General features: G+C 32.6%; 1 protein-coding gene and 1 pseudogene across 8 annotated transcripts in view; both read left to right on the top strand.

Annotated features, from left to right (window-relative positions):
• LOC148620304 (mitochondrial Rho GTPase 1-A-like) overlaps positions 1–25,343 on the top strand; it is a 56,024-nt gene extending 30,681 nt beyond the window's left edge. For 4 of the 8 annotated variants that reach the window (XM_088581066.1, XM_088581067.1, XM_088581070.1 and 1 more), the window contains 5 exons: positions 10,975–11,097; positions 11,522–11,647; positions 12,570–12,766; positions 14,941–15,009; positions 22,093–25,343. In XM_088581066.1, the coding sequence (XP_088437192.1) occupies positions 10,975–11,097; positions 11,522–11,647; positions 12,570–12,766; positions 14,941–15,009; positions 22,093–22,210 (633 nt within the window). In that variant the 3' untranslated portion in view covers positions 22,211–25,343. The other 4 variants (XM_088581068.1, XM_088581069.1, XM_088581072.1 and 1 more) reach the window with 4 other exon arrangements.
• On the top strand, positions 558–3,536 carry LOC148620305 (uncharacterized; annotated as a pseudogene).
• Positions 25,344–26,340: the final 997 nt, after the last annotated feature.

The following is a 26,340-nucleotide window of genomic DNA, read 5'->3' as shown; positions in this document are numbered from 1 at the left end:
ATGCCCAGTAAACAACAATATAGTGTATTTCACACCTGGTTGACCAGGTAATTACCAAACATGGGGTCATAAACTTGTCTGAGCGTAAGGCCAGGTGAAACTTTCAATTGATAGTTTTTAACAACCTTCATATTTAAGGTGACGAAATTTATCTGAAATACTTTTTGAATGAAATATTTTTATACACTTTTGAAATTTTATGTGACAAAACGATCTAAAACTTTTTCGTCATTTATGAAATCCTCTCAGCGCTCAGCTTGGGAAGATACTGATCTTAGGTAATGAGAAATTTTCAGTTCTCCAGAAACCTGCTGATAAAACTTCCTCTAAAGTAGTATTATTAAACAGTGCCCAAGTAGAAATAACTCTAACATCGTGGGCTTTCATGTTCAGACTAGACAGAGATTCTTCACTAGAAGAATTGCAAGCTAACTGAATGGTCTTACAAATCCAGGTAGATATTGTTTTTGCTTGATAAATCTTTAATATCTTTCTTAATAGGAATAAATAGCCTAGTATTAGCCTTAGCTCTATTATTACGGGTTCTTTGTAAATAAATGAGTAAAATTCTGATGGGAAAAAGTAGTTTACAAGTAGAATCAATAGGCAATGAAGGTATAACTATTGGTTCTGAAACTACTAGGAATCTGATTTTTGGCTAAAAAATCTGGATCAGTTAAAATATTGACTGAAGATTTATTTCTGTTGAACCAGAAATCAGAATCAGAAATAGAAAGGGCATCACTTCTTCTCCTACCTGTAGCTAATGCCAGTAGAAAACAACAGTTATATGACTAAAATTTGAATCTACTTCTTCAGCTGGTTCAAAAGGAAAGATTTTTTAAAGATGATAAAACCAAACTTTAATTCCAGGAAGGAATTAAAACCTTCTGTCTAGGATGTTCAAGAGTAAAGTTCTTAACTAAAAAAGAAATGTACTCATTACTACCAAAATCAGGACCACCAGACAAGTGGATAGTTCTGGAAATAGCAGAACGATAACCTTTAATTGTGGAAGGAGACAATTTTTCATCTTCAAAAAGGTAGATAAGAAATTCTGCTAACTGCTGAACAGTAATTTTGAGAGGATCAATTTCCTTTTCACTGCACTAACTACTGAAGATTGTCCACTTAGCATCGTATACGAGGTTGGTAGAGTCTCTGACTGCTTGGGAGAGATGTCTGGCTGCTCGCTCAGAAAAGCCTCTCTCCTTGAAACTATCCCTGAGAGAAGAAAAGATGTAGATTTTCTGGCTTGGGATGAAGTGTCTTGCCCTTGAACTGGGAAAGAAGATTGTGTCTTACTGGTAGTAAGAGCGGACAAGCACAAGACAGTTGAAGAAGATCTGGATACCATGCTTGCTTGGGCCTAGCTGGAGCAATAAGAATGATCAGACATTGCTCCGAAGCAATTTTCCCAAGAACTGCTGACAGATATCTGATTGGAGGGAATGCATATCTGAATATTCCTTCCCCAGGAAAACTCATGGCGTCTACTGCATAAGCTTTTGGGACTGGGACAGGAGACATGAACACTTGAAGTTTGAAGTTGAGACTTGTTGCAAACAGGTCTACATGAGAAGACCCCCAATAAAGAGTTATTGCTTGAAATACTGACTGGAGAAGTGTATTTTCTGTATTCACTGGGGCTAGAGTGCTTGATAGAGAGTCTGCTAAAACATTGAGTTTCCCTGGAACATGACAAACTACTAGCTGAAGCTGAAGTTGATTGCAAAGAAGAATAATTTCTTTTGCGAGAAGAAAAGGCTTGAAACAATGTGGGTTTTTAAGTAAGCAATAACTGTCGTATAGTCGGATGCAAGAACAAGATACCTGTTTTGCAGAATATGCTGAAAATGAGAGAATGCCAGAAGAACTGCTTTCATCTGTAGAAATTGATGTGTTCTTTCAGTAAGTCTGGGCTCCAGACCCCTGATACTGAACGTCCTTCCAGATACGCCCCCCCAACCGAGGTTGGAGGCATCTGTGAACTGAGTCTGAATGGAGAATCATCTAGATAAGAATGAATCTGGATACAAGATGGTTGCCGACCTAGTAGCAAGCTGATTATCAGTAAATGGCAGTTTTGACAGGTTTTTGCTAATGTGTTTTACTGGAAGATTATACCATAATTTGGAGAAAATTTTGGACTATCATCTGATGTGAAATTTGTGGATTTATATCACTTACTGACTTTGAAACCAGTGCATTATCCAATTATACAGTGATTATTTATGTGAAAAGTGCTCACAACTTTGCAGTTAAAATGTCTTTAGACAAAAATGTGAACAAATCTCTTGATAAGTCTGTGGAAAAGAAGTTCAACATGTACAAACTTTGCTGGTAGCTAAGAAAAGTGGACAAAACAGTTATAATAGTTCTTCAAAGGAAAAGCCTGAGGAAAAACCATTAAAAAAAAAAAGAAAAGAAATAGATCTGATTTGTCAGAGACCAGTACAGAAAATATTGAAGTGACCACAATTCTTAATGACCTTGATGAAATTAAACAATCTCTTCAGGGCACAGTGACCAAACATGATCTGGAAGAATCAATGAACTGTCTAGTCAAACAAAGTGATCTAAAAGACATTGTCACCTCCATTGTGAATAAATTATTGGTGTCTTTCAAAGATACATTGGTTGAAGACTTTGACGACAAATTGAGGGAGAGAACAGGGATATTAAATGACAAGACAGATGGACTTGCAATAGGGAATGAGAACTTAAGAGAGAGGTTAAGAGCTAAGGATAGAGTAATTGAAATGTTAGAAGAGAAAGTTGTTGATGCTGATAGGAGATCCATCGAAGCTTTAAAGCGAGCCAGTTATAATGAACAATACTTACGTAAACACAACATACAGGTTGTACATTATCCTGAAAAGACGAGGAAAATCTGGCAAATGACTTTGTTGAGCTTCTCAAACAGGATCTGAAAGTAGATGTCACAGCAGAAAAGATTGTTGCGATCCATAGAATTCCAGGAAAACCTGATCAACCCCGACCTGTTATTGTGAAAGTTAGAAACACTGAGGTAAAATCCAGGATCATGAGCCAGAAGAAGAATTTAAACAACAAATTAAAATTTCATGATGACATTACAAAAAGAAACTTGGAACTTCTGTTCAGGCTGACAGAAACCCAGAAATTCCACAGTGTCTGGTTCTTTAATGACAGTGTCTATGCCAAAACTACAGAGAAAGGCAAAAGAATACGCTTTGACATATTTGACAATGTAGAAGAAAAATTGAAGCAGATTGGGAAAAAAAGGTGAATGTAGAAAGTGACACTGCACATAATTAAATTTGTTCATGAATAATATTTTTTTCTTCTATAAATACTGTATTAAGTAAAGGGACATAACTTCTTGTGTTAAATTCTTTGATTAAATTTGAATTTCCAAGTATGGTCAAGGTTAAGATAAGGATATAACTATAGAACTTTATTTTAAAAGTCAGAAAATTTCAGTCAATTAAGAGACATATAGTACAATTGTACAGTTGATGAAGATAGAAATAAATATGCATATGCAGCTTGAACATCCGCTTAATTTTTCCTCTATAAATGTTTTAGTGCAGTTACCATAAAACATACATGAACAATTTTATACTTTCTTTTAAGTTCTTAAAGATTTTTATGTAGGTAATCCACATTTAACATGGTTATATAGTTATTGTTCTTCTTTTTGCTGTGTATCTTTTTTTTCTTTCTTTATTTATTTATGTTTTTCTGTTAAAAAGTTAGATTGCTCTCATATTAACTTACACTAGCTGAATCACTATTTTGCTAGAATCAATTTTTCTCTTGATCTGAAAATTTGACTTTTATTTTGTCTCTACAAATGTTCTTTCAGCATGTATGTGCTTTGTTCACATTGGATTGCTGCTAGGGTTGGGTTACCACAGCACATGCCCGAGACCTTTGCTGTTGTGATGTCCCAATCCTATCACTCCAGTGTTGAACCAGGGAATAAGTGCATACATGAATTTCTTCCTTTTCACAAAATAATGCAACTATATTAGAACTTTTAATCAATTTGACAACTTGACTTTTGGTATGACTTTAATATTTGTTTGCCTATTACCTGAAACTGTTTACAAATGATGTTGAATGATAATTTGATGAGAGAAAAAAACGGTGTCATCTTTGATTTTAATGTGTGCTTGTATGTATGCTTTCTGCTTTTGTTATATTGTTTTGCTTACTACTATTAGTTCTTATTCTTTACATGATACATAATGGAGAATAATATATGTGTACTATCGATGAATGTTAGGAGTATTAGTTCTAGTGTTAGAAAAAGGACTGATGTACTTAACTGGTTAAAAGGAAAAAAAGCATCCATTATTTGCCTTCAAGAAACTCATAGTCCCAAAGTAGTAGAAACTGATTGGCAAGATGAATGGGATGGAACAGGTTATTTCAGACACCACAGTAACAGGAGCGCAGTAGTTTGTATTTCATTTAGAAGGGGAATTGATTTCAAGGTACATGATTTCTTTACTGACCCCAATGGTCGATATATTATTTTAGATTTGAGTTTATGTGAACAACGACTCACCCTTGTTAATCTGTATGGTTTCAACTCTGATGAGCCAAATTTTTTCCAAGAGGTTTGTCAGAAAACCTTGTCTTTTCAAAATAATAGCTTTCTGTTTTGTGGTGACTGGAATGTGGTTCTGGATTACTCAGTTGATAATTTCAATATCAGAAGTAATAGAAATGTTAACTCACAGAAAAAGATAAAAGATATTCTTGATAACCTTGAGTTGGTAGATCCTTGGGGAACTTGCTATCCTGAGGCTAGAAGATACACGTGGCGACAACCTACTCCATTGAGACAAAGTCGCCTTGATTATTTTCTGGTCTCGGGAGATAACTTTTCCCAAATGAAAACTACTAATATTATTCCAGGATGTAGAACAGATCACTCTGCTATCTTATTTATATTCTCTGTGAGTCTTGCAAGGAGAGGGAAGGGATATTGGAAATTTAATTCCCAACATTTGCGAGACTTCGAGTATGTAAATAGAGTAAAACAATGCATTAGAGATAGCATTCAGGAATATTATTTATCAGGAGATATAGTAGATTTACTCAATGTCAAGTTGAAGTGCGATGATTAATTTTTTTTTGAGATTCTGAAGATGAAGATAAGAAGTGTTTCCGTTGAATACAGTATTAAAAAATCAAAAGAGCTAAAAGACTCTTGTTAGAAACTAGAAAAGGATATCCTAGATCTAGAGACAGTGCTCAATGAGCAGCCAAACAATGATTTATTAGAATCATTGAACATAAAGAAAATTGAACTAGAACATAGCAGAGACAACATTATATCTGGGCTTTTGCTTCGGTCTCGTGCCAACTGGCATGAGAATGGAGAAAAATGCACTGAACATTTTTGTAAACTTGAAAAGCGATATTCTGTGAACAAGACAATTACTGAACTTGTCGATGATAATTCTAACCATTTGACAGACCAGTCCCTTATTCTAAAGGAACAAGAACATTTTTTTCACTAAGCTTTATTCCTGGCAAAATGTAGACAATTCTGATCAGTCCTTTTCTTAACATGAAGTAAAACTTTCTAATGAACAAAAAAATGTCTGTGAAGGTAATTTGACTTTTAAAGAATGCTTAGATGCTTTGAAAAAAATGTTCAATGGGAAAAGCCTAGGGTCAGATGGGTTTATCGTTGATTTTTATAAATTTTTCTGGGGTGATATGGGTCCTTTTGTCTTTCGATCTTTACATCATGGTTATGAGGTGGAAAATTTTTCACCATTCCAGTACCAAGAAGTTAGTACATGTATCCCGAAAGAGGATAAGGACAAACGTTTTATTAGTAATTGAAGACCTATTAGTCTTCTTAATACTGACCTAAAAATTGCTTCAGCTGTGTTGGCTAATGGAGTGAAATCAGTTCTCCCACACATCATTAGTGACTCACAAAATGGTTTCATGAAGGATAGATTTATTTGTGAAAATACTCGCTTATTATATGATTTTATGCATTATTTGGAAACAACAAATCTGGATTGCTACTTTTAGTAGACTTTGAAAAAGCTTTTGACTCTATTGAATGGGAATTTTTTAACCAAAGCTTTTAAGAGTTTTAATTTTGGTACTTCTTTTTGTAAATGGTTTAAGGTCCTATACACTGGAGCCAAAAGCTATGTAATCAATAATGGTCACGTGTCAAATTTTTTGATTTAAATAGAGGTTGAATTATTGGCTATCAAACTACAAAACAATAATGATGTGTGTGGTGTCATTGTTAATGATTCTGAACCTCTTTATTAGTCAGTATGCAGATGATACCTTTTTAATGTTAGACGGTATTTGGTCTAAAGTTTAATAAATCAAAAACCAGAGCAGTTTGGGTTGGGAGTAAGAGTTTTCTGATCATGTTCTATATCCAAATTTAGAATTAAAATGGTCACATTCTTATTTCCGTGTTCTGGGTCTGGATTTTTCCTTAGACTTAGGTGCTGTGGTTGATATAAATTTTGCAAGAAAAATTAAGGAGGTATCAAGAGTGTTAAAAAGTTGGGAACATAGAAAACTGACACTTAAGGGAAAGGTTACTGTGGTTAAAACATTAGCAATTTTAAAGCTAATTCACCTCTTTACATCATTACCAAACCTACCAGACCAAAAGCTAAATGAACTTAATTCTATCTTATTTAAATTCATTTGGAATGGCAAATCAGACAAAATTAGGAGGAATACTCTGATAGGTGACTTTGAACAGGGTTGGCTAAACATGATTCATATTCAGTCTTTTGTGTCTTTTGTGAGTTGGGTACAGAGATTCTTTAGGAATCCTGGTTGCAAATTGGCAAAAACTTTTGTGAAAGAATTTTTACAATTACGGAGGTGAATGTGTCTTTCAACTTTTTTTTTTCAAGTTTTTTTTCAAGTCATTATTAGAAAAAAAGGCAAAGTTTGTTTATAAAAACTACAGAGATGGCGTATTTTTTTCACCAAATGCTAAACTTGAAAAGTGGGAAGAAGTGATTGAGATAGAAATTAATGATTTTTCAAAATATTTCTATCTTTTGAAAAAGGTATGCAATCACACTTATATGAAATCTATTCAATACAAGATACTTCTTAGAATTCTTCCCACAAATAAATTTTTGTACTTAATACGTCTAAAAGATACAAAATACTGTTCTTTTTGTGGATCTGAAGAAGAAACTATTCAACGTCTCTTTTATGAATGTAGAATTATTAATTGATTTTGGGATTATGTGTCACATTATATAAAGAATCTTTATCAAGATTTTCAATTGAAAAAATCAAGTATTATTTTAGGATACACTGATGAGACTCCATTTCTTAATTATATTTGTTATTGTTTTAAAAAATTATATCTACCAATGTAGGTTGAGAGAGAAACTTCCAAACATTATAGAACTAAAATCAAAACTTCAATATTTACACGATTTAGAAGAATTCATTGCAGTAAAGAACAACAAAATTCTGAACTTTGAGGGAAGATGGACCCCTTTTAGACATATATTTCCATAATTATCATGTCATGTAAATGTATATACATGTACAAGTAAAACTTTTCTCTTGAATATTTTATTAAGCAAAGCAGACAGTGTGAAAGCTGGATGAGAGTGTGAGTGTAAGGTCCTGTTCTTCTTCCTTTTACAATGTGTGATTTATTTGTATTAGATTTACACTAAAAATGATAGTCAGTCATGCTTTCTTTTTGTTTAAATACCCCAAAACACCCTAGTCAGGTGGTGGTGTAGGGGATTTTGTAAAATCCTGACCATGAAAAACAAATAAAATATAAAAAAAAAGAATGAATTTGAATGGCCTGAGATGAGCTATGACAGTCTGCATAACCTTGGTGAAAACTAGAGGTGCAGTAGAGAGGCCGAACGGTAACACTCTGAATTGGCAAACCTTGTTGTTCCAGACAAAACGAAGAAATTTTCACTAAGAAAGATATATTGGAATATGGAAATAGGCATCTGTCAAATCCAGGGAAGTGGTCCACATACCTGGAAGTATTGAAGCTCTGATAGAATGATTGGTCTCCATCTTGAAATGGGGAACAACCAGATAAAGGTTGAGAATGGACTGGTTTGTGACTGGTCTCATTCCTCCTGTTTTCTTTGGAACAAGGAAAATCCGAGAATAGAAACCTGGATCTATTGATGATACGGGAACTTCCTCTATTGCCTTCTTTGTCAAAAGGCAATCTATCTCTGCTGATGGAAGAGATATTTTTTGCAGATGAGTTGTGTTGGACAGTGGAATAGGAACTGGTGGTAGTTCCTTGAATTTTAGAGTTAATCCCCCACTGAATTACTGACAATACCCAACAATCTGAGGTAATATCTTTCCATTTTGACAGAAAATGTGTTAACCTCCCCCTACTGGGATTTGAGAAAGGAGTTTTGTTAAAAAAACCTCTGGATTGGGTATTGTCAGTAACGTACAGGAGGGCAACTTCCTAGGTAGAAGGATTGGACCTCCAACGCCTTTAAAATTACCTGGTTGGCATTTAGTAACTGTTTTCTTAGAACCACCTTTCATACCGCCCTCAATGAAAACCTTCCATCTCTTTTCTGTGGAAGAAAAAAAAGAACCACCTCGCTAAGAATTATTTCCCAAGAGGGAAACGTTCACCTTTACTGGTGCTGGAGCACGACTGAGCTGTTCCTGAATCTCATCAAGAGGCAAACCAAAAAGTTTATCGTCCAATGGAGATTTCAATAAAGAATCCTTTAGGCTGTCTGAAATTCTTGCTTTATCCAAGATCTCAGACCTTTTGGATAAGGTAAAGTTTGTCAAACTTCCCATAAGTAAGAGCTGAGAAGAGCCTAGAGCTTTATCAACCTGAAGTAAAAATGGTTTTACTTTAGTAGGAAGAGCAATATCTTTCAGTAAGGGGGCTACAGCAGACAAATAATGTTCTGCTGAACCTAGTTCACGAGAAGCATTTCTAAGAAGGTTCTTAGTTTTAGATCAGACAGACTGAGAAAGTCGCAGTCTGTCCACAGGCCTTGAATTATTTGAAGAAGAAAAAGTTTTATCACGAGAAGGAACCAACTCACCAAAAGTAGAATTGGAAATATCATAATCCATAGATCGGAAATGATCATTAAGGTAAATTATACCAAAACCACTTGCCTTGAAAAAATGAGACTCATTGGCTATGATACCTTCATTAATAATCTGAAGAGAAATGGACATATGGTTGGATTCTGGGAAACTAGTATGAGACTTAGGTAGGTCATTAGACATACCACAAGAAGCTTGAAAGTTGAAGTGAGTCTCTTAGGCTTGGGAGGCGACTGAAAAGTAATCTTTGTTGGAATTGGTAGGAGACCGACCAATAACAGACGGAGCAGTATTAGAGACAGAAACATTCTGAGGAACCTGATCCCTAATTTTACCTTCTTCACCAGAGGAAAAATTACCTTCCTGACTACCTGGGGCCACTGAGGAGCATTCCTCATCATCACTATACTCATGTTCACTTTCAGAGTTGTGAACTGTAGGAAGTGGAGTCATAGAGGAGCTAGTTGTGGATTGGTTTTCTCCAAAGCTGCGAGTTAATTGGAGAAAGCAACAAACTCAGAAGATACACTAATCTAATGAGGGGGAAGAGTTAATAACTTGATTAGACTGACACCAAACAAAAGAGTTAGATGCAGTTGCAGGTATAGTTCTGACACCTAACAGAAGAGTTAGATGCAGTTGCATGTATAGTAACACTACTGGAAGGCACTGCTACAGAAGGAGCAGAGGTTGACAAACTAGGAGTGAAACTTTGAGGACCAATAGGTCCAAAGTTGATACCATAAGGCCAGAAACCTGGAAAAACCTGACCAGGAAAACTGGCTAAGGGGAAGTCTGAGGCTAGGGATGTCTTGATCAAGATATGGGGTTATTAGCTGAGGAGGGCAAAGTAACTCCACAGTAAGACACTGGAGGCCTTGAACCAGGTAAATTTAGACCCATAGAAACACCAGGGGAACAGGAAACTGAACCTGTGGTGTCTACTGGCCTAGATACTGTAAGAGTTACCGTACTTAAAGTAGGGATTACTCTATTACTATCCACAGAACCTACAACATGGGTCTGTGGAATAGTAGTGTTAGTCACTGAAGTTAAAACGACGGTTGGTTGAATAGACACATTTGGAGTAACCACCTGACTTGAAATGGGCTACTAACATTAAACTCCATAATAAAGTATCAATATACAATAATAATGAACATATAAAAGAAAATTCCTCAATAAAAAGAATTTATTATATTACAAAATTTCAATATAATTTACCACATGTGTCTTCTTGCGCAGGCAGAAATTAGATGGATAAATAAAGGGTAGATAGTTACTATAAGGTCATCCCATTGGATGATATTTTTAGGTAGGGCATTCCACCTGCTTGACTTGCACAGATGGACTTACTCAGAATTTAAAATGATAACATATGTATTGTAATGAAAACCACTCTTCCATCGAGAATACCACACACTCCATCTGGTAATCTTTCTTCACCTTTTTGTTCACTTCTCCACTTTTTTATACTTCCGCCAAAACACAAAAACATTAGATGTAATTTAGTTGCAAATGGATTTTACAAATGTGAAAAAAGAAATTATTAGTGATTTTTGGCAAATAAGGATGCAAAAGGGATGCAACATATTGTGCGAAGAGGAATAAGATTGTTCATTTTCCATAAAGAATGGTGCATCAGATTGTTTTTTGTTCAGTTTCCATAAAGAATGGTGCATCAGATTGTTTTGATTCAGAATTTATCGAAACCTTAACTTAATGATTATCAGTATATGCTAATATGATGTCTTTATATCGTCAAACAATATATGTCGGTACAACCCCACCTTTAGCACCTGTGAACTGTGTCTTTTCTTTCGCTGTTGCTTGAAAACACTCATTTAAAAACGTTTACAAGATGATTTAATTTGCATTGGGTTTCAGACATCTTTATTACAAGGCCACTTAGGAAGAAATCTACGATATTTAGCAACATTAGAAAAAGAACATTTATCAAGTTTTACAATTGATACAGTACAAGTATATGGCCAAGAGAAGTATTTAATGGTATGTATCTGTTGTGAATATGTAGAAGCATATATTGCTGACTATTGGGGTCCAAGTAAAAACTTTAGCTAGCTTTTTCATAAAAAAGACAATGTTAATACATATATCCTAAAACATTAATTGGAGTGTGACTTATCTTTGATGTTTCATGGCTTAAACACATATATCTAAATACAGGATTTATCATGTAAAAGTTGAAGCAAAGGTACACTAGTCTTCTTTCTGGTATCAAACAAGAATTCATTCTTGATGCACTTGTTAACAGTAGATCCAAGTGTTCTTTATCCTTCTTCAATTCTTTTGTTATAATTCAATATAGAATAATCAAATTTAGAAAAAAAAAAATGGTCAAGTATTCAGGGGTTTTCATGTGACTTGTGCGAGAGCTTTTTTTCCTAGTCATTAAACGATTTTATTTTTACAGTTACATGAAGTAGATGTTGTGGTTAGTGATATGTTAAATCCTACAGAAATGAACTGTGATGTGGCCTGCCTGCTGTATGATGTCACTAATCCTAGATCTTTCGAGTTCTGTGCAAAAATGTATCTGGTGAGATAGTATAAAATTTATACATGTATTGGTATATATGACAAAATGATAAGGCTGTGGAATAGAAATGTTAGAAAGAATTTGAACATACTCATACTACACTTGAAATGTTACTGTGGAAGGCATATTTTTTCGTTTGTAACAAATTTTCATGGAAGTCCAATTTATTGTGTTTTTTAATTGTGTACCCATTGACATTGTCACAGTACAAAGTTAGTTTATGGAAAATAACCTATCTTACCTCAATGGTAAATAAACTATCAAATTAAATTATTTTCTAATGAAGTATAAACTTTATATATGCTCATATGATATCTACAAATTTAGAAATCTATTAACCTACAAAATTGGAATTTACCAGGAAAACAAATAACCCAGAAATATAAGTTTCCTTTACAGTATTCTTATCATACATTGATAAATTCAGTTACACTGCATATAAAATTCTAAAACTCTTACCATCTCTTAAGGTAAGCTTTCAGTTTATTCATAAAAGAAAACTTTACTGTAACACATAATATCATTTTAGGCGTTGTTAATGAGGGATGAAGTTTGTTGTACTCAAATCAATTATATGAAAAACACATGGTTATATGTTGTTATGTTGCTGATATCTGGGAAGTCTTTCAATAACACATGATGTGTGCCAGTGTTAAACAATCACATCATATCTGCATACGTCACTTCTGACAGAAAAATTTGGAGCTATTCTTGTTTTGACAGAGGATTTATGTTTATAGGACAGCACTGACATTCCATCCCTATAATTGCTTGTGATTTTCAAAGTATTGTATGGTAGACATGTCATTAAATAAACAAAACTGTATGTTGAAATGTGTTGTGCTGTTGTATAAATCTCTTCAGAAAATGAAAGGTCCCCAAAGGTTATTTTGACTTAAATGTAATTCGTTTATATTTACAGAAACATTTTATGGATAGTCGTATCCCAGTACTTTTTGTAGCTGGTAAATCTGAATATCCTGTGGTCAGACAGGACTTTGAGATGACACCTACACAATTTTGTCAGAAATTTAAGCTCCCTCCCCCTGAGCCATTTACATGTTTAGATAAAATCAATAAAGATGTTTATATCAAGTTAGCAACAATGGCTGCCTATCCGTAAGTACATATTATGAACTACTTTTTCTTCAATTTTTTTCATACTGTAATTTTATCTATCTTTATTGTATTTTATGTTGAAGTTATCCTTATTCAGACATTGATTGGCTTTTAAACCACACTAAATTGTTATGTCTTACTGCTCTTTTCTTACTTCACATATACATGGATTTTTATTGTCTTTATTTTTCATTTGATCACATGTTTTTTTTTCAATTAGCTGAAAAGAATTTTCAAAATAGAAAAAATTTTCTCATATTCAAATCACAGGCTTCGACTATGTGGTATTATTTCTTTACATTTATGAATAAATTTAGTCCTTACTTTATACAGAAAACAATTTATGAAGAAAAAACTTTGCTCATACATGTTAAGCTTAAGGTATTTATGTGTAATTCAATAGAAAATGTTATATTTTGTTGTAATATTTTCTACAGCCATCATATAGCAGGTTAACCTCAAACTGAGCATCCAATAGAAAAAAAGCAATGCAACAAATGCACTAGGGTATACAAAATAGTAGACTAGGGTATACAAAATAGTAGATACTTTTAGATATCTCCAAAATGTCTTCAACAAGTGTAAACACACCTATAAGTAAACTTTAAAAGGCTTTGACAATACAAGTAACAAATCCTTGGTAACAGAACAATGACACTTCAAAGTAAATGATATTTCTTCAAAATAAAACTAATAAGTGTTATAACTACACAAAAACACATTAATGACCAACATCTCCTGACTCTGGACAGTCATTTGTCTGTGGTAGGGTTCAACTAGTTTTGTAAGGCCTTACCCATTCCTCTTTAATATAAGGTCAAATATGAACTGAAACAACAAATTCAAAGAATTAATATTCATACTATTCAAATAATTTGTTTATGTATTGTTTAAGAACTTCGACATCTGGATTTGTATTCACATGTTAATATAATATTGAAATTAAATTGTGACATCATGGCAGATGTTCAATAAAACAAAACATTTATGATTTTTTTGAATACTATGACTATTATATTATAAGACTTGCTTTGGATGACATTTTGGTATATGGGTTTGTTCTTGACAAGTCATCTTAGGGACATGTAGTTAAATGTAAGTTAATATTGACATATTGTTAACAAATGATGGGTAACATTCAAATCATATGAATCAGGAATGAAACTCTTCTCCTGATCAACATATTTTTCCCATTTTTCTTTACAAAAAATGATCAAACCTGAAAGGCACTATTATGTTGGATACTATAAACATTCTAATTCGCTATTTTTGCGTTGGACAGAAAAATGTGAAAAATAAGAAAAATAATACCCGCAAAATTGATTTTTACACTATATAACGCTGAACATTTTTTTGAAACAGTGAAAATTGATACCCGCAAATATGTTCACTTGATATAGGGTATAAGCGGTTGCATTTGTTGTGTTTCGCCATATTCCTTCTCTTTCTTTCTTAGTAGTAAGTGAACGAAGATTTTCTGTGGGGTTACATGTAAGGTAACATCATCTTCACTCTAGGAGCAGTTATCTCTTAATTTAGTGTTCACTACAAAGTACTTGGTTTACCTGCTATATAATGTATCTGTCATTACTATTCTATTACATGATACATGTATTAATTTACTTGTTTGGTCTTTTCAAATATTATTCCTATTTCAGTATCACATTTTTGTTATTTGTTGGAATGAACTTATGTATTACTTGCTTTTATCTTTTATTAAAGCATTCCTTGTTTATAGTATTAGGGGTTATCTCTCTTTGTTCAGTTTGTTGTACCTTTAATATAGAGATGTATGAAATTTTAAGAAGTTGATACTGAGGATTGGGAAAATATTCGCTGATTCATGTTTATATGCTATAGAATCACGAGTTAATTTATAATTGGTAGAATGGGGAAAAAACTTGCCAGTAGAAAAATGTGTTTCCCCAAGTACTATAAAATAAACCAAAATTTACAGACTCCTGTGATAGTTATAAGTATTACTTTATTTTCTAGATCAGCTCCATGTTTAATGCAGTGTTGTACTGTATTCATATGATTTACATGATGTTTATTATTACACAATTCTCTACAGATGTTGAAAAGAACCTAACTTCCGAAATGTATGAATCTTATCTTAGTTTAATGAATGCCATCTGTATGACTGTTAAAAACTCAAACTTTCCTTTCTCCAGAAATCTGAAGAGACTTGTGCACATGTTGTTGGTCCGACAGAATCCACTTTGGCTCGAGGAAAAACTCAGGTCTTCAAACATTTCATTTACTTATCTTGCTGCATGTACTTGAATCCCTTTATACTCTCTGTGAATGCATTATGGTCTGTATATGTGGCTGTGTTGTCTAATTCATTAGAGAGTTATTTCCCTTTGTGTTTTTTATTTAATTTTTGGTTAAGTTGCTACTTATAAATAAAAAAAAATTGTCTTCTTATTTTGTAAAATCTATTTTTTTATTGAAAAAATTTAATTCATGTATTTAATTATAGTTATTTTAAACTTTCTTTTTTATACACTCTCAATTTTAGAACAGAGGGAAATAAATCTGCTATATGTCTCTCAAATGTTAGATTGGTGTTTTAGGTTTCTTTCATTTTCTTAAAATACATTAATAACTAGTGTAATGTATAGCATAACCATACAAAAAATTAAAACCTGATATCTTAGGCCACTTTCAACAAAAGCTGGCTTGCTGTTTATCGACTAAAATTTTTAATGTGTATATGTAGATTGGTTCATTTATTTTATTTTATTTTTTTTTGTTTGTAAAAAGATTCCATAAACATTAAATCATAAATAAAAAAATGTTAAATTTGAAGGAAAACATTTTGTCTTTTAAATCAAGAAAGTACAGCAAACCAACAGTTTTTTTAATGCCCTTAAAATCTTTCTTTTTAAAGTTAATAAGGAATTTTACAACCTTATAATGAAAAGATTTGCATGACAGACTTTCAGAAATATTCTATCATTCATTGTTTAAAAATATGAAACTTATCCTTTGTCACCACTCTATCAATAAGTAGTACTTTATTGAATGGTATATCACAAATTAGTACTTCATTGAATGGTATTTCACAAAGTAGTCCTTCAATGAATGGTATTTCACAAAGTAGTACGTCATTGAAACTTCTCGAAACCGGACCCTCAGGAAACCGGTCCTCCCTTCAAACCGGCCGTTTCCAAAAGTTCTGGCCAATATACCTTAAAACCTGTGTGTTTTGTCATCAATAGACCAGCCACCCCTTAAAACCCTACAGTTTTTCACAGTTTTAGTTACATATTTCAAATAAAAACAACCTCTCGATTCCAACCGCCTGGTTATTGTTCACCTGTAATAAATGTGTCAACAAAACTGTAAATGATTATGTCATTAATAATTCATTCACTGACTGATTTGCATTTCATCAGTGGACAGATGATAATTGAAGGGGACAGTAGTTTAAACAACAAATATTAATCCTGACATTACATTTTGTCACTGGTTGGCTGTTAATTGGTGTATTCACATGTGAGGCAACCGGGGTCATTTAATAGTACAATCTTTACGATCCTTTAACTGTCAATTAATGTGACCTGTTCCCAAGCCAAAACAACATAGGGGTGAAATTATTAGATTTTGTTGATAGGTAATTTATGAAAACAATTAATTACTGTCAATAGCCCTTTGATCTTTACTATATATTCTTTCAAAACCGTGAACATTATTTTGTTGGCAGTACTGTTTGTAAAATCAAATCATTTACAAATGATGCCAGCTTTGAAATGTAATATGTTTTGAATTGGCATTAAACATGTCTCAACCAACAAACTGACAATGTGTAGGGTTGTAGAACACACTAATGGGAACAGCTCTTAGAATGCATTGGTATTTTTCACAAAACCGGCCACCCCTATAAACTGGCCATTTTTTCTTGTCCCAGTGGTGGCCAGTTTGGAGAAGTTTCACTGTATTTCACAAAATTGCACTTTTTCACAGAATTGTATTAAGAGACTGTCCATTTAGAAACCAGGCAGTTCCTATGATATGGATGGCACATAATAAATTTTATCTTTCAGAATTTTTTGTTCCAATGTAATACATTGTATTTAAATTATATTCATATCCAATAGTACAACAATTTTTTTTAAATTGACAATCGATGACTCAGAAAATGGTTTTGCAGTTTCCTAAGGAAGCAAGAGAATTTTGCACAAATTGAAAAAGTTATCTCCCTATTTCAATGAATTTCAATGATTTCTATATCATTTATTGCTCTTGAACTTCATTGAAGTTAATCAAAAACCAACATTCAACTCTGAGAAATGTGATATGAAATAGATGAATTCTTTTTTAAAACGAAATTTGTAATGTGCCACCATAAAGCTATTTTATTTAGATTTTAGAATGATTTTGATTTTCTTATTACACATAAGTAAATAAATAATTTAGTAGTGCTGGAAGAACATATTTGAGTAGCTTTTAGCGTGTTATATTAATTATTGAATAGTATTTTGATTTAAATAATATTAACCTATAACCTTTCCATTTGAGCAGTCAAAATGTATTGACCATATATTTACAGTTGCAAAATCAGCAAACTTAATATATGGATTAGAATGCAACTTATGTGGTTTAGTATATGTCACAGAAACACAAGAACGATTAAACAAAAGAATGTGCGGTCATCGTTTGGGAATTAACACCACCATATTCCCGACAGTTTATCAACACTTTAATCAACAAGATCATTCAATCCTCTCTATGAAAGTTAGAATTTTAGAAAAAATTTACCATCCTACGAACAGTCCCGTTCTAAGTAAAAACTATCGTAGGGAAAGAGAGGAGTACTGGATATGCAGACTAGGTACTGCAATACCTTACGGATGCAATGACAACATCAAAAGTATAGGAAACCTTTCGAGCCAATATAACAATAGCATAAATGTGATGAATTTACTTGACAAAAATCCAAAGACGGGAAAGGAGTCATGGCCATCGCCATGATACATCACCTAAGTTACATGATGTCTCCATAGATGGTCTCCTTTCTTTCATACAAAAATCTCTTGGACTTCATCACATTAGAACCAAACTTTGTGCTATACCTCTCACTCTACTACACTCCCTTTACAAAACAAGTATTGACACTCCTGTTTCTGACCCCACCTCATCATTATACAGACTTGTTGCCATCATTTTGGATACTGGTTTCCACAGACTCTTTAAACCAGTTTGTGTGAAAAGTCAAGATGAAGAAAAACGATCAGTTCTTCCACTACCATTTGTCAACAAAGGTATAGATGCAATTAATTTGGCTAACATCCTGCATCACAAAAACGTCACCAACAAAATTCCCCCATATTTCAAAGACAAATCCATACCAATTATTTCATATTCTTTATACTTTACCCATCGCATTCAAAATTTTCAATTATAAAAGGCTATTGCAGAACCTTGAGATTGAGGACTTCAAGGCTAAACCACCTGACTGTTCTTGCAAAAACTCTCCATTCAAATTTGGTCCTTCTGGTCACATCGTTACGGAAGATTTAAACATCATTGAAAACGAAGCTCTGCTTAATTTCCTTTCTAAAGGTCCCAAGTACCATGAACCACGCTCCATAAATTGGAATCATAAATTTAAGTTCTTATGGATGCCGTCGAGGACTATGCAAGAAAATGGATAAAATGAGAACAAGAAGACATTAATTTTCTGTCAGAATGGTTAAAGGCCATGAGGTCTTTAATTTTGAAACGAATGAAAGTTTTAAGTAGGTCAATGAGTGCCAAAGCTACATCAGTTTTCAAAGACCCCGATGTAGCAAAAACATTGTCTACTATACATGACAAATATGTTGTCGTACCAACACACAAAGCCCAAAACAACATTGTTTTTGTCTGCTAAACGTTTTGCATCAAATGTTTATTATCAGAGGTAGACGTAGAAAATAATGATAAGTCCTATACTGCAACCACACTCTCCAAAGAAGAGATTTTGGAAAACCATAAATCTGTGCTATCCTCTTTTCTCTTTTCGTCTCTCTACCAAGGACGACGATTGTGATTTTCCGTCTATGTACTGGATTCCTAAACTCCACAAGAATCCATACAAACCATGTTTCATAGCTGGATCTGCAAAATGTACCACTAAACCTCTTTCAAAACTTTTAACTTCTATACTCACAACTATCAAAGAGGGTCTGCAGTCCTACCACAACAATTGTTACTCCCATAGTGGTATTAATTCAGTGTGGATCCTGAAAAATTTGAAAGGTCTTTTGGAGACAATCAGTTCAAGACTATTATCTGAATATAATAGCATTAAAATGTATGATTTTTCCACACTGTATACTTCTATTCCCCATACTCAGTTAAAATCCCGACTTAAAAACATTATACATCTTTGTTTTTCCAAAAGAGATGGGACATCTTGATACAAATATATAGTTCTTGGTTGAGATTCCTCATACTTTGTAAAAAGTAATTCCAAATTGTCTTCCAAATATACAGAGGAAGATGTTTACAAAATGCTGGAATTTTTAATCGACAACATATTTGTCCAGTGTGGTGGACATGTTTTTCAACAAACGGTCGACATTCCAGTGGGAACAAATTGTGCTCCTTTACTTGCTGACCTATTCCTTCATTCTTATGAGGCTGACTTTATAGCTGATCTGATCAGAAAGAAAGAATGTTGTTTGGCTAGATCCTTTGATCTCAATTTCCGCTATATAGATGACGTATTATCTTTAAACAATCCTAATTTCTGGGATTTGATACATCGCATCTACCCCAAAGAACTTGAGATAAAGGATACTACAGACACTGTAAATTCAGCCTCATATCTTGACCTACACTTAGAAATCGATGATAAAGGAAAACTATTGACCAAACTTTACGACAAAGGTGATGACTTCATTCAGCATTGTCATCTTTCCTTTCATCTGTGGCAACATCCCTTCAGCACCTGTGCATGGAGTGTTCATATCACAACTCGTACGTTATGCCAGAGCTTGCCGAAACTATGCAGACTTTCTGTATCACGCTAGAACTCTAACAAATAGGCTTCTGGAACAGGGTTATGTTGCTACAAGATTGCAGTCATCACTACAGAAGTTTTATGGTCGTCATCATGAACTCGTGGATCATTACGGTGTATCCATCTGCACCATGAAAACTGATTTATTCAACGGGTCATAGTTTTCCTTTCCTTGTTTGTCTACCCCGGACTTGATTTTTTATGAGCAACTATGCGGGTGTTTCTAGAAAAGCAGAGGACGTTTACCCAACTGGTGCACCTGGTCCATGCTTCCAGTTTTCAGTGGAGTCCGAGTTGCTTGTTTGCTTTTGTTACTTTGTATGTATGATATTAGTTACTTTATGTTCTTTGTTGTGTATGTCCGTTTTCCATGTCTGGTCTTTGTCCCTGGATTGAATTCTTTTGATTACTGCTATAACCTTGGTTCCCTTGATTACTCTTACTAGTGATATATGGTCACTGACTGAATATAACTGACTGCTGTTATGTCACATGCATTTCTTTGTTTTGAAGTTGCCAGGATGTTGCCTGCTTGTTTAATTGTTTAATGCTTATAAATTCATTTTTCCTTTATAATTATGTTGCTGTACAAAGCCAATAACAGTGCACTGACATGACAAAAACTTTGATGTATGAATTCACTGGGGAAAATGCTTGCCAAATCCTCAAATTTTCCCATAGTTCTAAGTTTCATCCATCTATCAATATTATATTCAGTCAGTGCACTGTTATTGTCTATATACATTAGCTGTAGTTTTATTATCATCATGATAAAACAAATTCAAGTTTACTTGTTAGCAGATAGTATTGCTAACTTTTTACTGACTTTTTAGAGTAAATTAACGTTTGCTAGTTTCATTGTATACTTTGTTTTTGGGTAAACATTGCCTATTTTAATGCATAAAACCAACATGCCATTTGGTTGTTACATTAAAAGATTAGAAAATATTCATATCACTTTAAAGGTTGCAAATAAAATCTATTAATGAAAATATTCATTGAAGTTAATGCCTTTTCCTTGGTGATTTTCTTTGTATTGGTTCATCTTATTTATCCTGGATATAACACTTAAATGTCTTTGTACCTGGTATATACAGCTTTAATAGCAACATGTACTAACAAAACCGTACCCATATTGGTGTATGAATTTCTATTAACCTTACATTGATCACTGCCCTGCTGTCAATGATCTGTCTATATTAAAGAAAAAAAGATAAGATGTATTGTCAGATTTTCAAGAGACAGAATTTATATGTCTATACCTTCCATTGTGTTTTGAACCAAAGTTTTTGAAGATGTTTAGAGTATATTTGTTATATTTGGGATAATGCATTCAATGTTTAGTGCTTTGTGTCCATTTTTTATTCTTGTTTTCACTGATTGATTAAGGGCTATTCCTGAATTTTTTTTTTTATTATTATTTTTTTTTTTTTTGGGGGGGGGGGGTACCTCTATCATAATAATAATTTAAAATTGTATGCATGGTGGGGTCAAATAAATAGTACCTCCTGACCCCCACCCCCACCCCCCTTACATTTACATGTATTTCTGGAATAGCCCTTATCGTAAATTAAAATTAAGTAAATTTTGATGTTCAATTATTGTGAATTTGAATGGTTCAGAGTTGCTTACTTATATTATATGAAAAACAGTTGAAGCAGAATATTATATAGTGCTGATAGTTGGTTTCAATATATTTATAATTTCTCATATGATCTTTTATTTCTTATTTATTACATTTATTCAAAGTCTTACGGAAATGGAATATGGTATAGATGTGATTAAATTTAACATCACTGTTTTGGTCACAAGTGGGATATAAAAGTAATTAAAATTAAACATTAAAAAAAATTATTAGAATTGCTGTATAAAGACTACAAATAGAAACAATTTATAAGAATTTGCCTCATATCAGGAAAGAAACTGTGGCTTAGCCTCACATTTTACCTGGATTTGAAGCATTGTCCATATATTGTTTTTATTTCAAGCCAACACACTGTTACTGTCTATCTATTCTAAAATCATAATATTGCAGGAAATGATCTCATAGTTCATGGAAGTAAACAGTCAAAGGCACAGATAATTAAAAAAGAGAATTCACAACTTCTAAAATAAACTTCTTTACTAATTCCAAAAGACAATAGTTAGCACTGTTATAATCCAAATGTTTTTTTTAATACTAGAAATAATGGAATAATTTGTAATACAGTACCATTCAATCAATAAAATAACAGTCACCATGTTCTACTGCATTTGTCTCTATTTTATTATTATTATATACTAATGTTATATCTACATGTATTTTTTTCAGACATGTGAAGGATATTGTACTACACAATGATAGACTTATTGTAAAGATCAGTGCTGGTGTTGCTACATTTACAATCATAGGTTTTATAGCATACAGAATTCTACGATCTCTTCGATAACGTTGGCAGATAACATAGATATTTTTGCACCATTGACAGTATTCAAAAATGACCAAAGATATTGTCAGATTTAATTAACCAGGTTTATGGCTGAATTCTGTCAACATTAAACTTCAAAACCTCATAATTATTGATAATAACAAAAGTCCTTGTTTCCATTTGCAGCTTTCCGAAGCAATTTTATTTTTCTAAAAAAACTTGTGTATTACAAATTTATTGAAGGAATCTAGTAAGTTTTTGAGAACTTTTTTTAAAAGATTATTTATTGAATTAGTTGGGTGTTTCTCAACTTGCATTTAAGTTATGTATTTTAAGCATTTCACCTGTACAATTCATGACAATGTTCTTTAGGTTGCTTTCATTGAAGTCATACTTCATCACTTCTAAACAGCTCCTTGGATATATACATAGATTTTTTTTTTTTTAATTTTCCAATTTCAATGATTTTTTATCTAAATTACCGGTATTCTATGAAAAGGTTTTCAGCTTGCTGACAGTAACTTTAAAATCTTTAGGATGGTCAAAATTTCTATTTTTTTGGGTAACTGTTGAATCCCATCCAAACACTCCTTTCTTTTATATTTGGTGTAAACAAAATTATTATGATGCCACATGGAAAATAATGGAAATTTTTTTCAGTGTAAACAAAGTTTAATATGACACTACACAGGAAGCAGCTGATTTTTGCTGGAATCGATAAATAAAAGTGTTTAATATTCTGAATTATAGAACTTCATTAATGACATTGTTTTTCAATGTACTGGTATTGAAATTTGAGGAAAATAAGTTTGTTTGTAGTTAGAAATAAAAATAAAAATGTGTGGATGCTGACATGCAGGTCTTGTATAAACAGGTTTTTAGGTTTGATTGTTATTGATGAAAGCCATATCTGTAATTAAGTATTAAATGTATTCTTAAAATAATATAAATGTACTGATGTGACAACCTACATATACATGTATCTTTTTTCATATGTGAAATGCAGTCATGAACTTGTATCAAGTCTCCATGGTTTGAACAGATTTTTACTGCTAATTTAGCAATAGGGGTTGTAATTTTGAACAGTATTGTTGGTATACAAAATGCTGAGTAACTCATAGTGCAATGGGCAGATGTTGTACTGTACAGTGTTCATCCATGTTACAAATTTGAGTGAACAGTGCTGGTTTCATAAAAATTCAAATTTATATTAGATTTTCCTCGAACTTCCTCAACTCATATTTCAACCAATCAGATCACATTTGATGAAAAACTTTAGATTTGAGGAATTTCTTAACTTGAGATCATTTCTTTTTATGAAAACCAGGCCAGATCTGGAATTGTTGGTTAAATATCTAGTAAGAATCTCTCTGGTTTACTCTTATTTTTAGTGATATTTTACTTTCTGTTTTGACAAGGGTTGATTGAACCCTGTCCTTGTGATGCAAACATTATGACTGATGGGGAAGTCACTCGTATAACAGTTTTATGATTGGTTTCTGTTTCATTAACTATCATTTTGTTATAGTACAAGTGTAGTAAAAAAAAGTTTCAAAACAATACAATTCATATATTCATTGAATTTTACTTATGAGTTGCTGAGATAATAATAGTCTTTGTAAAAAAAAAATTATGCATGAAACAGGGATCAGTCTGTCATATTTTTGCAAGTACAATATTTGTTTGTTACATGTACTTAAAGTAAGTGCTTACGTGTTGTGTTTTATCTGCTTTTTATATATCTATTTTTACTTAAATTATGGAAATTGTAAGGGCTGTCTTTGTTTGCTTGTTGGTGACTTTTTATGTATTGCAATGCATTATGAAAGACAACTGCTAGTTTGAATTCTTGTCTTTTATTACCAGCTTAAAAAAGATTTAGGGGTAAATGAATTACTCTGACATCTATTCATCTCTCTTTTCATGTAAGAATGTAAACTAGTGAATGGGTCTTAGCGAAACTTTGTACAGTTGTAATTGTATTTATTAGGCATATAAAATAATATGTCTGTTTCTTGCTACCCTATGTACCCTATTTATTTGTGACTACCCTAAACATTTGATGACCATTTGGCTCAAGCACTGTTGAAGTCGAGATTGTTGCCCCATTAAGTCAATGTAAATTATTTATTTAAATAATTTTCTTAATTACCTACCCTATTTTTTTCTTGCTGGTAGCAGCAAACAAGACTTTTTTGTGTGTGTGTGGGGGGGGGGGAGGGGGCTTTCATAGGATTGTTTGAAGGATAAGTTTATCCTCATTAAATTCTTTTTAAAGGAAAACATATTCTCTTGACAAGAGTAAAATGTAATATTGGAACAACTCATGTCCAATAAGACATCTTCATAGATGATGGTACTTTATAGTTTTAGGTTATGATGTTAATTATTTGCAGCTTGAGACTTAAGAAACTCTTGCTAGAGTTAGGAGTATATAAATGTATTTCATTTCCTCTGTTGGAAATGGTCAATCATGATTAAAATGAACATTTTATCAATTTTATGTGAAATACTTCAACCATATGTTATCTCCATATGTTATCTCCTATAGTAAGTTTAAAAACCTCATTTCTTTGTACATGAAGTGTATCCTTTATGACATTTTTAAGGACAGTCTTTCATGAAAGGAACCTTGTTTTGGCATTAGGTAACATCATTTGTACATGTACGTGATTTATCACCATCACAAATCGTTGAAGTGCTAGCATACACTGTATTGCAGTGATTGAAATAGTTCAGTTATGGGAGTTGGTCTTCCCTTGATTGAATGACCAAAGAATTGTCTTAGATAGTTATTTACACTTTTTATCGTTTTATAGATAACTTTTTTAATCTAAGTTTGATAGAAAGTTGTCCAGTTAACTACCTACAGAAGTTCATCAGACAATGCTCAAGGGATGAGCAACTCAATTCTCTGAAGTTTACTAAATTGCTCGCTGTAAAATTTTATCACAGACCACATCCAAGATGTGGAAGTTATGTATATATTTGTTGATAGATCTTTGGTATTCTGTACATACAGATGTCTGTAGAATGTTTTTAGGTGTTATTGTGTATTTGTGTACTATGTAATTTATACATGTACTTGGATCGCTGATCACATTATAAAGTATGACTAAAAAAATACTTAAAGTAATAAAAATTTTAAAGTGAAGATTCTTTTTGGGTTTTAGGTCCTTCATGTCACCGGTTCATCACTGAAACTTCCTTAAATTGGTTGGAAAATTCAAATTGATAAAAAGTCTCTATTTTTTTTAAATCTTATGTTCTTTAAGGAAATTGTTGGTAAAGCTGAATTTTGTTTTATTCAAGTTTAATTACAGTGTAGTATAAATACCCTGTTAATTTAGTTATTGAATGTAGTTGCAAACTAACTTACAGACAGGTTTAAAAATTCAGAAAAAGGTGTCAGAAAAAGGTCAAAATTTATAAATGTGTGTGAAATTCTGTTTAACTGTTGATCAGTTTATATTTCAGAATTCTGGACTATTGATTGACATCAGTTTATATGTATTAGGAAAAAAAAACAGTTCTAGTTACTGTAAATGTATCAATTTTCGCAGTTGCTAATTTTCTCAGATTCTTCCAAATGAACATATTGGTGGTATCAATTTTCAGGGTTTCAAAAAATGAAAAGCATTCGTAGTTTTTTCACGCTTTTGTGTCCATCGCAAAAATAGCAAATATTAGTACACCGTGAAAATGAATACTTTTACTGTAATGTGATAAATGCAGTTGTACTATCACAGTTTTCATTTACATCATGTATTCTTTGAAATTTTGTTCAGGCTACAATTTTCATAAGAATCAAAAACCTCCAGTGCTAACAGCACTTTGATATTAATGACACAATTGATATGGTGGGAATATACATTTTTATATTTGGTTTCTTGTATCTGTTCTTTCTGAAACCAATTAGTCTAAAGTTTGCTAGAGCACAATCATCATCTTGAAATTTGCTACTTGTGTACATTATTTGTTATACATGTACATGGAAATTTATACTATAAATTAGCAACACAAAACGTCTTTTCAAATTTACAGTGAAGTCAATGATGTGGTAATATTTATGAGATACAAACCCATTTCTTTGTGGAACCACATACCTTTCTGAAACTTGGTCCTAAAGTTCTGAATGATGTTTTAAATCA

The sequence above is a fragment of the Perna viridis genome, chromosome 4 (genome assembly GCF_037379345.1).
Source record: "Perna viridis isolate PV_CMFRI_1.1 ecotype Kerala chromosome 4, ASM3737934v1, whole genome shotgun sequence".
Taxonomy (NCBI): Eukaryota; Metazoa; Mollusca; class Bivalvia; order Mytilida; family Mytilidae; genus Perna; species Perna viridis.
Note: the sequence above shows the minus strand (reverse complement) of the source record. Positions and strands in the feature narration are given on the sequence as shown.